The 18,357-nt window shown below is 36.6% G+C and overlaps 1 protein-coding gene across 1 annotated transcript in view; it reads left to right on the top strand.

The window, feature by feature from the left end:
* The window catches only part of SMYD3 (SET and MYND domain containing 3), a 362,837-nt gene that overhangs the window by 32,533 nt on the left and 311,947 nt on the right, over positions 1-18,357 (top strand). Inside the window, exons 2-5 of the mRNA XM_030448635.1 lie at positions 559-622; positions 5,751-5,858; positions 6,959-7,016; positions 9,771-9,907. Of these exons, the coding sequence (XP_030304495.1) occupies positions 559-622; positions 5,751-5,858; positions 6,959-7,016; positions 9,771-9,907 (367 nt within the window). The remainder of the gene's footprint in view (positions 1-558; positions 623-5,750; positions 5,859-6,958; positions 7,017-9,770; positions 9,908-18,357) is intronic.

Genomic DNA, 18,357 nt, shown 5'->3' with positions numbered 1-18,357 from the left:
ATGTATATTTATTTTGGTCTCACTGGTCAAAAGTGAGAAGTATTTTCATACGACAGAAATTGCTGCTGACACAGCAACCTCAGCCTCTGTTATAATTTGATGTCACATCTGCAAGTTCAGAGTAAGGTCTTGCTTAAGATAGATAATGACACTTGCTTAAAACACAACTCACGACAGATAATGAGTAGATTACCTAGCTGTATTGCACAGCTCTAATTATGATGTTATCTACAAATTCAAACTACTCAGGGTTATAGGAACACAGGAAAAAAACCAACCAAAATCCAAGCACATGTGATATCTTTACTGTTGATCCAAAGTGTCTCCAGAGGTGCTGAGTCACACAACTAAAGGACTGTGAATATAGATTTGAACTATGTACCATTTATTTTTGTGTAACAGTGCATTTCAGACTGCTTTTGGTTCTTAGATATTTTTCTTGCCTTGGAATATTTAAAATTTGCTAGCTATGTAAGAAGGATAAATAGAAGGCTCTATTTGTGTTTATAACATTGTGTTATATTTGTGTTCTTTTTTTTTTTTTTTTTTTCTAAACAGGAACGAACATCTGCACAGATGCTCTCAGTGCAAGGTTGCTAAATACTGTGGTAAATCTTGTCAGGTAAGATGAAAAATAACAGCTATTAAAGGTTGAAGAAAATTAATACTTTGTTAACTGGGTCTCCATGCATTTTGCACACTGTCATAATTCCACACTGCAATTTCTTCTTTGTAGTTGTGGACAGAGTATGTAAACACACTGTCCTGTTTTATTTGAGTATTTTTATAATTACAAATATAAATTTATAATCAGTGCCATAGACAAAGTTAAGCTGAAACGTGCTGTTTGGCTGTGCTTGGTTAGAGTGGGAGGAATAATTCTTCACCTGTGCTGGCTGTAGACTGATGTCTCTTAGTCAATTTTGCAGTAAACAATCTGTATTTCAAGGGTAATTTTATCATGGCCAAATATATACTCCAGTTTTTTTTTAAAGAGGAAATAAGTGTTAAGAGGAAATAAGAATATGTAGTGAAGAAAAGGCCTTGGGCAAAATTACATCTCTTTAGGAGTGTGTTAAGAAGATGGAGCCAGGATCTTTGGCTTAAATTGAAACAATAGAGGTTCACATGGGCTGTAAGGAAAAGATATTTCACACTGTGGACACCTAAGAGGTGCAACAGGCTGGCCAGGCTTTTTGTCATCTGCATACTTAGAGGGTTTCAAGACCAGATAAAGCTCTGAGATTACCCTGCTCTGCCACTAAAATGTCTGTAGATCCCTTCCAACCTGAATTATCCTATGATTCTATCCTATGATAGAATGAGCAGTTCTTAAGAGTGTTCAAACTAAACTCTGGGCTTTTGTGTTTGGCTTGTACCTTCACTTAAGCATCTGTGCAGAAACTGGCAGGATGTGATACTGAGTGGACGTGCAAGAGTGAATGACTGTTTGAGGTCTACTGAGGAGAACCAGGCAGCTGAGATTAGAACAATGAGGAACACCTTACAGAACCCTTGGATTTTGAAATGGTTCCTCTTTGTTTTGCCCTGTGGTTTCTGTTTGTTTTTCTAAACAGAGAAAAATAAGAAAAAACAACTAATGTTCAAAACACTTTAGCAGTGCTACTCTATTAGCATGTGAACATAACTTTTAAAGGTAAGTCCTTGATATTCAGTCATGTATTTCTATAAACAGTTCTGCCCTAATATAATCTGCAGTGTTCTCAACATTCCAGAAACACCCCTCCTTTTTGGGACTAAAACATATGGAGGGGAAAAGGAGGAAGATTTGACATTTCGATTCATCATATGGCAAATATCTACAATATACATTAGGTGTTTACTGTATCATTATTAATAATGCCACAAGTAGATTTATTGTGGGATTGCATAAGGAGAATATCACTTTGAAGAATATAAAAGACCAGAGTATTTGCAAGGTAAGTTTAAAGCACATATCTGCCAGGAGGGTCATTGGCAAAGCTTATGTTGGAGGGTCTCTAATATGCAATGAAGCTGTGCTGGCAAATCTGCAAGGTGTAGTGCAATACTCTGTTTCAGCTTAGGTGTAGTAGCAATGAAGGAAATGGGGCTTCCTCCTTGGGGAAAACTACATGAGTGTGCTCCAAGGAGTTGCAGCAGGTAGCCTGAAGCCACGTTGAGTGTCTTTGCTTTGTGCTTCCAGCTCTTGGGGGTCGTGCTTGAAGCCACCCACAGTTGTAGGCGTCAATGTCAGAGAGACAGCCTACTGCTACTAAAAATAATCTTCACTTAAAATGCTCTAAATTTACTGCTAGATAGTATCTTGTGCTTTTAATAAATTAATGGAATTTTTAAATATAGAATTAATATTATGTATCATGTAATTGGGTAGCAGTTGAGAATAACTGAAAAAAAAGTTGTTTGCTAGTGAAAACAGTGATTTTATTGGGATTCATGACTCAAAGCAGATGATCCAGAGAAAAATGAGACCAGCAGATCTGTTTGCTTTTGAGGACTGTCTTCTAGTTTGTATTTCTTTTGATTATCTGGCTTCACTGCTGTGCAGAGAGCAAAGCTCTCCTTGGCCAAGCCAAAGCCTTTGTACTTGGCCTCTGTGGCTGTAATGCAATTCATTAATATGCACTTGTAACTGAACTAACTGCTGAACAAAATAAACAGCAGGGTATTGAATAAAATTGCAGTTTGCAAATTTAAAGAAGAAAGTATTGGCAGAGCAGGACTATTTTAATTTTACAAATACAAATAACTTCAACATACAAATGATGCAGTTTGATTTACAATTTACACTTAGTTGCAGAATTATTTGATTATATTTTAATGTGTGTTAAATGAATCGTACATCTCAAAACACTCAGCTTAGGCATAAAAAGTGTCAGTTTCCTGGAGTTCTCTGGTTAACTAATCTAGTTTTCTGTTTATTCCTCTTTTCCTTCTTATAGTGTTCATTTCTAACTATATCTATTGCATAACTGGAGGACCTTCCCTATCAGGGAGGGAGCATGGTTGTACCAGGTGGCCATACCTCTGCACTGGAGTATTCACAATCAGGCTAGCTAAGTTTTATAAAAACCGTGACTGAGGGCCAGGACTGAAAGCAAAGTTAAGAAAACCTCCCATGAAGAGCTGTGGGACTAATACAAGCTCACAAATAATATTGTTAGAGACTGAATCTAAAAGTAGGTCTCTCCATGGTCACAAATCTTCATGGTTTATATTGTTCTATAATTTGTATCCTTGTTGTATTGGTAATGAGAAGAAATATTGTTGAATTCCATTATATTAAATGCATTTGGAGCTTTCCTCCCTCTCCCAGCCAGTGGGGAGGAAGCAAATGGCAGTCCCTGTTCCACTTCTCCTTCTGCAGAGGAATCACACTAATTCCTTTTTGGCATCAGTTTTGGCTGAAGTGCTGTTTTACAGGAGGCATGTGTTTGAACTGTTCTTCTCATGTGGGAATGCATCTTAAAGAAATGTGGGACATGATGCTGTGTGGTACTGCATATTTCATCCCATTAGGGCTTTATTGGTTGGGTAAGCTATTAATCATTTTGATGCCATCTCCAGCATGTTTAAAATTCTGTGCAACATTTATGTAGAGAAAAAAAGTGGACAGATAAAGACTTGCTTCAAAGAGCAAGTTAGTTTAAGTGGGATAAAAATGTCAATATAATTATATTTCACAGAATGATGTCTGGACATTTACAAGCCTGACCTTGTTTCTCCTAAATAAGAATGTAATACTATTCAGTACTAGATACTTTTATTTGTCAGACAGCATGTGACACTAACTGTATTTGGATTAATGCCTTCTTGGTGTCATTTTTTTCCCTTCATAGAGTTATGGGTAAAGGAAATGAAATCACAAATCTACCATGTATCTGAGAGAAATAAAAATTCTGATTTATTTATTACGTGCAAGCCAAAGAGGACAAACCCTGAAGGAAATATAATAGATGCTAGAATAGAGTGGAAACCTAGTTAACTGAAACAATCCCCCACTTAAATGCAGCTGAACAAAAAATTGTGTGATAACCTTTGCAATATTTATAACCAGCTTGTCATTGTCTACAGGTGTGATGTGCACTTGCACATATCACTGCCATTCCCTCTTTTCTTATACTGCTGAACATCTAATTTCTTTATATTAGACATTTCATCATTTTCTGTGTGGCAGTTACCTAACAAGCTGGTTTTCTGAGGGGTTTTTTTTCTGTTTCTTACTGCATATCTGTGAGAAAATGTCACCTTCAGAAGCACTTGATTATTCTGAGTTGTTGTTGCACCATTTTTCTTCTTGTGACTTATTTTTTCGATTTGCTTTTTTAAAGTGCTTGAAACAGCTGGGTGGCTTCAAACATATACTGTGAATATGTAAATAGAATGTGTAAATATGTACTGTTGGAGATGGGCTTAGAGTTTTTGTAAATTATAAACAGAATTTTCAGCTTGTAAAGACAAAAGGGAAAAAAGTGATCAGAAATTGACTGTCACTTACAACATGGTTCTTTAGCTGTAGACTCATTCTTGTTGCCCTTCCAGACTAACTGAGGGTGGGGGGGCAGAACAAGAAAGGAAGAAGAAAAAAAAGACAAGACAATATTCCAATATATAGCAGCTTTGTCATCCTGTCTCTTCTCTGCTTATGGAAGTGTTGTTGTCTGCTACTCTTACAGAAGTGGCCTGTGAAACAAAAATTGCAGGTTCAGTTGGTATGTGCAATTAAAATATTTTTGGTTCCTTCTTCTACTTGGTTGCAGCAGCCATTCCTGGTCTGAACATTACCTATACTCTCAGTTGTGGGCATGAATGCCCCATCAGTTTAGGGATCTTTGGGGGCACTTTTTGAAGCATGGAAAATCTGCCATTGCTTTAGAGCAGCTGCATTTTGGTGAAGTGGTTTGGCTTTGATGACCTCTGTGGTCTTCATTACTGAGTTAACACTTGCCTAGAGTGTTGTGTATGTTCGCAGAATTAGATAATAAATTTTAGCATCCCTTCTAGTTCTTGCCCATCTTGTGAAGTATGCAGCTCCATCTCTTGCTACAGTGAAATGAGACCTAGAGCACATTTTTTAATCTAATAAATCAGCTAGCTGGAATGGTGATATCAAGTTGAACTAAACTGGTGATAATATTTATAGCCTGTTGCATAAAGGTAGGGAAAATAGTTTATATAGCAGGAACGTGGGACAAAAAATGAAGGTATTTCTTCTAGGCGTCTGTGGATGTGCATTACAGGGATCAGATGCAAAGTTCTCAAAATTACATTGTATGAATTACATTGTCAGACAGTAGCCTGAAGGAGACTGTCTTTAGTTTTGTATTGGTGAGGAGCTGAACAGGGAACTTGGCCATACAGTTTTTTGTTTGTGTTTTTCCTAGGTTTCCTTAACAGCACATGTGCTGCTGTTTCTTTTGCAGTCAGCATCCAAAGTTGTCAGTGTTGAAGGCTGTCAGAGGCAGTGGACATCAGTTCCCCAGGAAGGTGCCCTTCCTAGTGCTTTGGAGCTGAGTTTCAGCTCTGCAGCCATTCCTCCCAGCCCAGCTCAACAAGTGTGATGCTGTTGAGGTTCTGTGTTGCCCATGGCAACGCTGAGTGTGTTGGTTTGTGTGCATATTAATAATTAACTTTCTATAAAATATGTGTGTGTGCATATATATATATATGTATATGTATAAATAGGATGTATGTGATGTAACATAACATGAGGTTTTTTCTTTCTCTTTCTTTTTAAAAAATCCTAACAGAAAGAAGCTTGGCTGGACCACAAGCAGGAATGTAGGTGTCTTAAGAGCGTGGAGCCTAATTTTCCTCCAGACTCTGTAAGACTTGCTGGCAGAATTGTTTTTAAACTCGTAAGTGACATTCTTTTAGGTTTATTTGGTGTACCGGATTTGGATAAATGTTTTTTTACTCTACATTTTAAATGTAATTAAGAACTAGAAACCTAAAGTGACTGGTATTGTGGAACAAAATTGGACTGCCTATTGCATTACAAGTTTACTGATTAATTTGCAGAAATGCCAAAAGGATCCAGAAGTAGGAAAATGGACATAATCAGGCTCAAAGGACCTTCCTATAGCCATGTGGTAGCATTCTAAACTTACTTCTGCCTAGAGGAAAAGCACAGAGGGATACTTTTTCCTTTGCTAGTTGGTGCTTTTCCATTAATCTCGCTGGGAACCTTATTCAGTCTCATTTGGATGAGTAGTAAAGACAGAAATACTATTAGCTAGCCCTTCCTTTAGAGGGAACAGTGCTATCCTCTCAATGTTGGGTTCTCTTAATCATATTTACATGTGTGAGGTTTTTTTCTTTTTCTGAACTTTCTTGGAAGTCCTGAGTGTTTGATGTTCCCACGGTTTCAGTAATGTATGTGGGCTAGATTTTCTGTTAGGTTAAGCAGCTTAGGACTGTGTGGGATTGTAAATCAAAAATGATTTGCCTGTTTTTTTGCTGACCCTGCCATGATGCTGTTTGTCTTGGATAAAAACATGCATTTGTTGTGATCTGAAGTGATAAAATATGAGTGAATTTCTTAATTTATACATTGCTGGTTAAGAGTGTGTGCATGGCTGTTTTTAAAGGGCAAGTATGTACCTAGCTGTAGTGTGCATTACTTATATAGTCACATGAAATGTGAGACAGCAAACCTCAGGAACTGCTTTAAGCTAAAGTGTGAAGGGCCAAAAGAAATTACTAAGGGTAAGCTGATGAAGGGAAAAAAAATAGAATTAGTAGAAAGTGTTATAATACTAAAGAAATTTTATTTTTTTATTATAGTTTACATTTACAGAAAGTATGGAATGACCAGACATATGTTGATGCTGTTAGCCATGCCTAATTGTTTTACAAGCATGTCATATTCCTTAATCAATCTTTACAATATTTTCATGATAAAGTGTGATATGTAAATGTTCATTATCTGTTATTTTTTTTTTCTTTTCTTCTGCAGCTGAGACAATCAGTATGCCTTTCTGAGAGCCTGTACTCTTTTGCTGATCTTCAGTCAAGTAAGTAATTGCCAACCATATTGCAAGAAGTGCTTCCAAATTCTGCTTTACAGAATCGTCATCTGATTTTCTTGCAACTTGCCTTCTGAAGGTTTGCTCTGTAAATAAAAGAATCAAAGACAAAACCTGCTAGAACCTCTGTGTGGAAGAACAGTTTGTTCAAAGATCAAGAAAAAAAAGTGTGACTTGTTCAAGTGATACTTTGCCCTGATTTTTTGGCTTTAGTATTTTCTCTCATTTTACAGTGTACATCTTGTCTGTTCAGTTTTTAATTTACCTCATGTCCAACTTATTACATAAAATGCCAATATTTTTATATATCTATAAAGAGATACATGTATTTTTACAATGAGGCTTTAGTGATATATCTAGCTAGAAATGAAAAACACAAACATAAAAAATCCAATTACTACTATCACGTTTTTTACTTCTGTGCATCCTGATATTCCAAACTGTAAGGGCAAAAGATCTTAATAAGGCAACAAATTAAAAGGGATAGAGGCATTTCAGGCAATCATCATGATTTTGTCCCATAGATATTCTCAAATCATGTAACAGAGTCTTATGGGGAACTGGATAAGTATCTGAATTAAGAGCAGCATTTCCAGATGTTCAGTGAGGTTAAATGGTGAAGATAATGGATTTTTCTCAGTACCCCTGAGGAGATAATCTCAGCTTCTCTTAATTTTAGTAGAGACAAGGGGAATAGGTTGTCTGGAGAGAAGTTTGGTATTGGACAGGCCTGAGCTGCAGTGGAAAAGTATTAAAAAAATGTAAAATTGCTGGAAGCTTCTACTAAAATTCTCATTCTGAAGGAAATGGTGACATGGCCTGTGGTACAGGTGACATGACTGTCCTCTCACTGGTACAGAAACAACTGCTCCATAGCAAGTTAGTTTAGGAGGTAAATGAGAGATCCACATCTAATGTTTCCTCCATATTTACTCTACACATGAATTGCTATTTACTCTTAATCTTTTAAACTCCAAATTGAAGGGTGTTCAGGACACCTAGACACCTGTTATGGTGCACTGTGTTTAGCTACTAAGCAAATACTTTGCTTAAATGGGCTTTGCTCTAGGCATTCATATCTTGGCATCCAGAGTACTGGCTTCAGCTGGGAAGGGATCTGATTGCTATGGGAGAGTATGTCTCTCCTTCCCTATCCCTAGAAGGGACAGACCAGACATAATATTCTCCTGGAGTCATTGTTTGCTCAGAATGTTGAAAAGTCACCCCAGGATGGCTTATAGATGGCATTTCAGCAGCAAGGGGTGCCCATTGGAACAGGAGCAGATCTTGGAAAATGTTTATGCTGAGATGGAAACAATATCCAATAGATAATAGAGATGTTTCTTGAACTCTGTGTGTAGCATGAAGAGGGCTACTGTGATGTACTGGTAGGATTGTCATCATTCAGCTGAGCAGGGTGGTCCTCAGTGGCTCCAGGGAAGGTGTAAACAGAATGGAAAGGTTTGCAAATAAGCAAACCCATACCAGACTAGAAATTAACTATAGCTCATTCTACTGGAAAACTTCTGGCTGAGACCTATCCATGGGCACTGTCCATTTCAATAAATCAGCATTTTGTGTTCTGCCAGAAACAGTTCATAGTTAGTAAAAGGGCTCACATGTGTGGCTTGTGAGAAATGGAAACTCTGTAACAGCCAGTTTCTAACCTACAAACCAGCCAGTACCTTCAAGCAGAGAGATTCTGAGTAAGATAGAGCACAGAAGCTCAAGTATTGTAGAAACTAGATGGCCATTTAACCAAATCTAGTGACATCTGCTTTGATTGCATCCCCCTTTTAAGTGAGTGACTAGAAGTTAGTTTTTAAGAGGAACATCGATCTTCAATTTTCCTTCCAGGAGGCCAACAAGCTTGGATCTAAAGGATAAGGAAGAACCTTCCTTGGTAAAAAGTTAGTTCCACTGCATTAAGCTTAACATAAAATATAAATGAATGATTATGCAGAGATGAAATGAATTCATAGTGCATAATGAAACTCTTTGCCTTTTGTTGTAGGCTGATACTTGAATCTGTTCACCTTCACATTCTTCGTTTAGGCCTTGTTCATTTTGTTCTAACTAGCAGGAAGAAGAAAATGAGAAGCAAGTGATCAGGCACTGAGCTTAATAGGGCAGCTGAGTGTCATTTTCCATGTTATTAGGGACCTGATGCCTGCACGATCACTTATTAGAAAGTAAGGCACTATATTTCTTTCTTCTTCAGGACTCCTCTCTGTACAACATGAATAGTGGTGCTTTACATCTGCTGTATACAGACCCACCTTGGTCTCTAAATTACTTTCCCTTTTGAATTGCCAGTGCAGAGTGTTTCTGACACATCTATGGAGAATACAGTATAAAAATGTGCTCTGCTGAAAGGAGGAAGGTATTGCTGCATAACATTTCAAGCACATTTTCAATGTTCCAAACCCAGATGCCAAATTTTCATATTTAATGTTCTACATCTGCTTACGCATCTGATTTATTAATTGGCTTTTATCTTTAACTCACCATTATATTCATGTGATTTGGCAGTAGAAACCTGATGAACTCTACTGTGTGTTGATAGGTAGCTGTCATAAAAAATGACAAATGTCTGCCCTCTGTCAAAATTGCCCTCTGTCGAATTTAATTCTGGGACTGGAAATGTCTAGACTGTATGGCTGCCATTGGACATTTAAAAAAATATTGGTGAAAGGTTCTGTTTATGACATGAGATACTTTTTTTTCCCCCTCCCCCTTAAGACACTGAACAGTTAAGTGAAGAAATGAAAGATGGCCTCAGGCACCTCGCACAGACTTTGCAACTGTATTTGAAAACAGAGATCCAGGATGTGTCTCACTTGCCACCTGCAATTGACTTTTTTCAGATCTTCGCAAAAGTAAGTGTTAAAATGTGATTGCTTGACAACTCATAAATTATCCTTTCTTTGTGTTCCTGATTTATTTTTGAGTAGGAGTTCAAGATATGAATCCAGAATGTGATATGACAAAGTGAAATCAAACTATTTATTTTTTCTGTTCTGTCAGTATTTAAGCAGAAGTATAGCTTTTATATAATTGTTACACTTCAAAGTTAAAGCAGCACCTAGAGGATATTTTTTATTTTCCTTTTTAAAATTATCATGTTCAGGTTCTTGGGGGGAAAAAAAATAACTTGCATTAAAAACCAAACAAGTAAAAAAAGAATTCAGTCAATCAAGATAATAAATATTTCCACAGTGATAAACAGCATTCAGCATTACTCTTTAACCTAGGATTTTTCTGCAAAGTGAAGTATCTTATGTTGAAGATATTATCCTATTCCATTTTGTGATTTAGTAGTATGAGCAATGGGTATTCCTGACAGTACGGTGTCCTTGTATCCCAGACTGCTTTCTTAGGCACCATGTGGATCATCTGTTCTAAAAGACAACATGTAAAGTACTTCAATTTAACTTCCACAATATATAAATGTTTGCTCTATTACTAACCAAATATTTTTCCCTTTGCTGTACATATTGTACATATCAATTCAGAAAGCTTCATTTGAACTATATCAGCAGAAGTATTTCCTGTGGAGAATACTCGTAGCTTTAACTTTATTTAATTTTTACTATTTCTAACGGATTTCTAAATATTCTACTAAAATTTATCTTAGTTCATACCCTGCTTAAGTTGGAATTTTTGGTTTTCTTATGAAGTCAAACTTTTCCTTTTGTTTGTTTTGGGGATTTTTAAAAATATAAACAAAAGGAAAAGCCTCTTTTAAAGAAAAAAAATACAATATGTGTAGGTTAAAAAACTGTGCAGTTGTGGAGTCTACTTGTTACAGACAGAAGGAGTAGGGGTAATATGGTGTTTTTCTTGTTTTTTTGTTTTTTTTCTTATTGTTCATTAGACTGCTCTGGTGTAAAGTTGCATTATTCCCTGAAAAAACACAGGCTGAAATACAAGTCAAAAGGGCTTATAGATAAAAACCTTGTGCTCTGCCTAGTCTCCACTAATACTTTTATAGTCTTTTGTTGGCATGCTGGCTTGGCCTGACCTATGTCAGATGTATTTCACATGAAATCCACACACTGTGTTATCTGGTTTAGAAAATTTGTACAGCTGAGTACAGATAGGGCTATCAGAAGCTCATCACTGTCTAACTGGTCAGAACTGAGTCACAGCTTGTCAGAAATTCTTTACAAATGTTACTGCCTTCTGTGTATTCTGTAAGCTTAAGATGGGGGCTGGTCCTGGTGGCTTTACAGGAGCAAAGTGATGGTTGCTCAATATATTGGAGCACTGGTGAAGAAAACAGTGAAGCTGTTTAATTTTTCTATGTACATGAATGCACAGCTCCATATCCTGTTAACTGGAGAACTAGGAATGCTCCTGTTATTTACAACATTTGTCTCTCTAGATCTGTGCTATCACAAAGGTATTTTTAACTCAATGTATTCCTTACATTGTCTGTGCATGTGTCCCTACCCTATTGAATGTATTACAAAGCTTTTAAGTTGTTGAATTCATAGTCTCTCAGATCATTAAAGGAAGTTTCATTTCCTTTTTTTGCTCGTTTTGCTGATTCTATATGTTAGTCTGCCATGGGAAAGCAAATAACATAGACCTATTATGGGTATGGGTACTTCATATCACTAATAATAAAAGAATTGATGGAGGGGACAGAAGAACCTGACTGAACAGGTGAGTTCATTAGGAGAAAAGAGCTTTTCACTAAATATACCCATGTACTTTATATGTGAGTAAAATCAGTATCTCCTTTGGAGTTCTGTCAAGCACAGTGTTTTTTGGAAAGCTTTGTTGTCACTCTAATTTTTCAGGTGCTAGTTTATAGCCTTCCCAATTTGGGTGTTAGATAAGTGTGTTACAAAGTATGGCATTACATCAAAAATGTTAACCTGCCTCTGTCCCCAGTGAGGTAACAGCAGGCTTTTTCTACCACTTCCATACCTTTTTTGGAAGATAAGTTGAATGTCAATACAAAAAAAAAAATACTGCGGTGGTTTGTTGTTGGTTTTTTCTTTTTTTCCTTAAGCTGAATTGGGATGCTTATTCCCAGCAGATAAAACTTGAGGCTTTGGAACTGTAAAGTCTCTGATAAAAGACTTAGGCGGTCTCTTCTCTGTGGTGTAACTCTACAAAAGACCAGCTGTGATGACTTCTCTGTGTGGTCATAGAATAAAGAAATACTACAGATACATGACTTCAAGATGTAATCTTGTTTTCCCAATCTCTTCCAACATTCCTTTCAAGTTCAGTAGGTGCTTATTCTAACATTGAACTTTTTTTGCATCAGTTCTTTCATTGCATGCCACAAAAAGGTCCAGTCAAAGGTCATTTTTTATTCTGTTTGATGCTGGATCCTCAAAAAGGAAAATAAGCAGACAGGCAGACAAAAGAGAAGAATGGTCCTGCAGTGAGGCGACTAAATTCCGGGTAGTTCTTGGAAAATCTCCAACCTGATTTAGGTCAAAAGAGTTTCTCAGAAGCTCTTTGAAACAGTCCTCCTTCTCTGCTGGTCACTGTAGTTGTCTTTGTGAAAATTAATTATAGTTTTGTTCACTTGCTGGTATCACTTTATTAGGTAGAGTCCCTTTGAGTGCAATCTTGTGGAAACTCCCCATCAAAAATCAAAGAAAGTTTTGCCATTTCTTTCCATGGGAACAAAATTTCACCCCAATGTGTTTGTAGTTTGTATAAAACCTGTGGAAAATATAAACCGTACTGGATGAGGTGGTGTTTCAGAAGCTAATGCACCTTCCTTTTTGGCAGTGTTGCCCTGTCCTTACTAGACAATTTGCTTTTGTATCAACTGTCCCTTGAGCTGGAGTTGGACTTTTCATTCTTGCTATCTGATCACTCTTTGGAAGCTCCAGTTTATTTAACATGCCATTTATCAAGGTTGTGACTGTTTTTAAATTCTAATCCTCAGTATTAAACAGAATTATCTGCTGTTAATTACATGATAAGGCTTTAAGTCCACTGAGACGTTTTCTAATGTCAAGATAAATTTTTGACACCGTGGTTTTATGGTTTAATGATGTTTCCATAACCTTGAGATAAAATCAGTCCTTGCTTTTTATTCTTCATCTTTTACTTACATGTGTGAAGATGTGGCCTGGAATCCTGTGAGACGTTTAATGGTTGTCGGATAAAGAATTAATTTTTTTTTTATATAGTTTTATAGTTCTTTTCATAATAGCAGACAGAACCACATAAGCTGTTTAAGGCACTGAATGAAATCTCTGCCTATGGTGTTGTTTTTAAAACTGTGAATGACTTCACTGGCTGGAATCAGGCTTAAGATGACTGTTAGATGCACTTAGATAATTTAAAAGATATAATTTCAGATCCTCACAATTATAAAAGTAGTAAGATTTATGCAAACTCTGTCATTAAATAACGGGTAAAATAAAGGGAAAGTTGATAAACTGTAATATGACAGGCTACTAGAGCAGTTTAGTAGTGTTAAAACAAGTTTGGTGGAAAAGGAAGGCTTTCTAAAGGCTGCTTTATTGAAGCAATTGATAACAGACTTTTGGGGAAAACCTCCTGCATTGAAGATTCTTTGGAACCCCAGAGACCAGAGATGATATTTACTTCTGAAATAGCAATTTCTCTAATGTTGTGCAAAATTTCACTTTCTGGACAGTATCTTAACTGCATGTGGTGTTGTAAGGACTAGAGAGAGAATTTTTAGCTTTCTAAAAGTTTTAATTTTTGCTACATTTTAAATGTCACCATTTTTTCCCGATGAGCAGATAGTACTTGGAAAGCAGATGCAGTGAAGAAGAAATAAAAGTTTGATGGTGTATGCTGGTCTTTGTGTACCCACAGACAGCTTTATCTGAAAGACTGGTTGTCCATTTAGCCCTGTTGGTATAATTGGTTTTATTTTTAACTTAATAATAAGGAGACAACTGTAAAGTGCATAGGCACATCCTTTATGAGACAAAGTGACAGGGTCTCTTTAAAATCCTTTTTTATTCCTCCTCTCAAGGTTTAAATATATTTTACCTTCACATTTTATTTGGCAAAATTTTTGAAAGAGTATATTTTCAGCATAAAGGGCATTAATACCAATTAAAAAGAAAAATCTCTTTTTAAAAGAGATTTTGGTATGTACCTGCAGAGACAGAAGAGAACTGGGAGCTGAGCAGTGTCACTTGGCATTTATGAAGCCTGAATACAAAATTGTGGTAAATCTTTTTAGGTGCAGGTTGAAAGAAATACTCTCCCTCAATTATATGACCAGAGAAAGCATGGTCTTGGTGTTGGTCCCTTAGATATTGTAGGTATCAGGTAGCCTGTGTTTTCTGCAAAGACCTTTGAAGACAAGATATGTCTGCCTGGGCAAGATATTCTTTAGCAGCACTTACACTTTGTTAGTTGGGATTCACTAGTTAAAAATTCTTGTTAGCAGGAAAATGAAAGTGATTTATATCAAGAAAATAAAGAAAAACCAGGATAAAATTAAAAATAAACTGATGAGCAAGTTAAGAGTTTTTAAAGGCATACAGGATTTGCCAGTCTTGGTAATCTAGTTCACTCTGGATGCACTTTTTCAGCCTCCTTATGATTAAGAGGCCAGGTTCTTTTTCTGGAGATGTCAACCTCTTTTTCTGGAGGTTGCTCGTGTCTCTTGAAAACTTCTGTTTCTTTAATTGAAGACCTGGCCAGTACTGACATTTATTTTTAATCATGGTCTAGGAAACTACTTTGCAAAAAACTTTTCATTTTGATAATTCCTTCTTAAAATTTCCAAAGGCATTTTCAGAAATCCATATACCTGAAGCAACAATGGTTAAGCCTAGTTGCTCAACATGCAGTTGTGTTTATGTCAACTTTTTTGACTCTTATTTTGGAGTCAAAGGTGTATATTCCTTCTGATCAAATGGTATCAGAACCTTTTTCTCTGACTGTTGCTATATCTAAGTCTATTACTAGATACTATGATCATCTTTTATCTAAAGTGATCCTCTTTTAGATTTTCTGTTGGGTTTTTATTTAGTGTCGATATGGTCATGTTTTATACTCTGTTCTCTGTGTGTGTGTCTTTAAGCCATCAAAAGCTCTGCACTTATGGCTCTTAAGGACTGACTTCTTAAGGACTATCATCAGAAATATTTTTCTCAGTTACTGCCTAAATAATTTCAGGAGAAATTTTCTGTACTCTCCAGTGTACAGAAGAGCATAACAAACCAAATTCTTTTAGATCATCATACTTGTTTCAGGGGACATGAGCAATCACTTTTCTAACAATTAGTGTTGTTTCTGAGTATTTATTTTGTTAGCAAGAGAATAAGCTGTGGTCAGCCTCTGCTTTTGCAGGACCTAAAACTGAAGGAAATGGGAAAAGCTAAGTGTATTAGGAGAAAACTAATTCATGCAGCACAGGAAACAAGTAAGATATATTTCAATACTTGATTTTGTTTTTTAAATACTTTGACTTCAGCATTTTAAACTAACTTTGGGTCCCCTCATTTATCTGTTGTGTGCACCATCTCTTTTACAAATTGCCTGTAGCGTAGCAAACCCCAGGTGCAGAAAATGGTAGGTGAGTTCTAAAGCGAGGTTAGAACTGATATTACATATTAGAATTTGTCACAATATAGTTGTGTGCTGTAGGAAAGAAAGCTTTGTTCTTGGAAGGCTGGGGGTAGGGAAGTGAAAAGACTGTTTTAAGGTTAATTCAGCCCAGACTGAAAAGCATAAACTTCTATAAAAGTTACTGCCTTGTGTGATCCCAGGGTGGAGGTGAGAGAAAAGTGTGTATACTTCTTCAGGTGACTGGTTTTTCTGTTGTGCTAAGTTGGAAGTAACAAGACAGAAAAGAGTCTGGAGAAATAAGTGGCAGGGTAGTGTAAGCTATTTTGCAACTCTTGCTTCTCTTAATTTTTTTGTCTTTTTTCCTGCCTCTGGCTTAGATCTGAAGCTGATATAGTGCTGTACAGAACTGAAAAGGATCCAGGTGGCCAGGGACTTCATTAACATTTCTTTACCAAATGCTGCTCAAAATATATCACAAAAAAATATATCCACAAAATGGGGTGCTTAAAAAAATAATGGTTTCTAACATGTGATATGCATCAGTGTCCTTTCTGGTACCATTATGGAAGTGAACTGGAAACAGTAATGATAAAATGCTTTGGTGGTTGTGGCGATTGGAGTACATGCACAAAAATATGTGGGGTGAGGCACTTTCTATGTTTAGGAAAAGCCAGCATGAAACAAGGTCATGGAGACATTTTGTAAAGATTGAGTAGTAAATGAAAACCACATCCTCTATCAGCAATTTTAAAAGCCTCTAATTGAGGAAGATAAGCCTGATAACTGCTTGTAATACTGTTGGCAGCAAACTGTTCTATCCTTGTCTTTAGGATGACCTGCAGTGGGGTTGCTTAAAGCATTTTTGCTTGTTTGTTTTGGCTGCGAGCAGAGCTAGAATTCTGTGTGGCAGGATTATTAATCACCTCTGAAATTTGTTTAACATGTTTAATAGATGAAAGGGCTAAAAATTGTTTTCCTTCCAGAATGGCGTTGGAGTAGATTGATAGTCTGTTGAAAAATACCATGCTTGTTGAATATAAGATGGGGAACAATCTATTTGTAGTGTTAGCGTTGACTCAGTGTTATCTCAGATGCTCAAGAGCCTCCCTGAAAATCACTGTAGCTCTGTCTCTCTAAGGTGTCCCACAGAGTTAAGTAGCTGATACAGTCTAAGTATCAGCAGAAGGTGAGACAACTGCTGTCACATGTAGGCATTTCAGTGGGTGCCAATTAAATAATGCCTACCAACAGGAAATTTAGTCTTTGAAAGTGTCATCTTTCCCTATTCTCCAGTATATGAACATATGTATTTTACTTTATTAACACTGTCATGATGCTAAAGATTTTAGTGCGTGCTCTTTCATTAAAACTACTATCAAGTTTGTTGTGGAAATAAGATGGAGAATGAAACAATAGTCATACTGGATCAGGATCACTGCCTAATTGGTCCAGTATCCTGTATTTTAGTACAGGTGAGCAGCAGTTACAAAGTGATTGTAACATTGATATGTTTTGACCTGTCTTGAGATCACTTAGCTTGTACCATAGCAATCTGAAGCTGACAAAGTTTAATTCAGACAGTTTCTTGGCATGACAGTGACTATAGCTACTCTGTAATAGTGGCTGGCAGCAGATATTGCAGAGCAAGGTGCAGCTCTGTGATTGACAGGCATGATGACTTGTCACAGCCTTCCTGCTTGCATCTCCCTGCACACTTGCCCTGCAAGTTCCCATGCCACCCTCAGGTTGTTAGATGTTCACTGACTGACACAGTCAGATCCAAAAATATTTCTGTAGGAGCTCATCTAATTTGTCTTGGTAACTTAAATATTTTTCTCTATATCCACCCCATGATTTTGTCAATATTGACTAGGTTTTTTTTTTTATTCCTATAATGATCAATTAACTGCATTTCTTCTTACAGATCATTTGAAACTTTCTGTGCTGGTTGTAGGCTTTTGAAATTTTAAATGTGTGCACTCAGATATGACCCTAATGTCATCGATACTGCAGATGATGGATTTGAACATTTCTTCCTTCTGAATTTGTAGTAATTGGGGACTTTTATTAAGGCTTTTCCAATCTCTCTGGGAAACTTGGGGGTGTTTTCACTAGTTCAAAATAGAAGAGCTGCAGGATTAAAGCTTCCTTTCATCTCCCATTCCACAAGAACATTTTTCAATCTGTCAACAAACCTTGTGCTTTGCCTGTACTCACAAGTATAAAATTCATCTTCTTTCTTCCTCTATTACCATCAAGGCCAAGGTTTCACTCAGCTTTCAGAGGAAACTGGATTGGACACCCACTCACTGATGGATTATTTCTATGCATCACAAGATCCCTGAAGTCAGAGTTGTCTACACTCATCATGTAAATAGACAGGATGTAATTGTGTTGCTACCAGTGGAGGTAGAAATGGTGAAGTGTCAGACTACTGGTTTGTCAGTGTTCATTTTCATTCAGTGTTGTGAGTGAAAAATACAGTACTTATTTGGGCCAATAGCTTGGAAAGATAGGTAAAGAAGGGTAAGATTTGCACAGGTTTTTTTTATTTCTGTAACAACAATTTCTGCTATGTATAAATTATATAGACTAAGTAATGCTTACATGCTTCTTATTCTGTAGTCATTCCAGCCCTACTGAATAAGCTTGTATTAAAAAAAACCAACCCACAAAACTGTGTTTAAAACAGCAACTTGCACTGTGTGTATTTCTGATGTCTAATATTTTGAAGACATGATTGATTTTATGCTTTATAGAGAATAAGGTAAAATTTTGTAAACTAACTGAC

Source organism: Calypte anna, chromosome 3, assembly GCF_003957555.1.
Source record: "Calypte anna isolate BGI_N300 chromosome 3, bCalAnn1_v1.p, whole genome shotgun sequence".
Classification (NCBI taxonomy): Eukaryota; Metazoa; Chordata; class Aves; order Apodiformes; family Trochilidae; genus Calypte; species Calypte anna.
The sequence above is the reverse complement of the archived record's forward strand: the minus strand, read 5'-3'. Positions and strand labels throughout refer to the sequence as shown.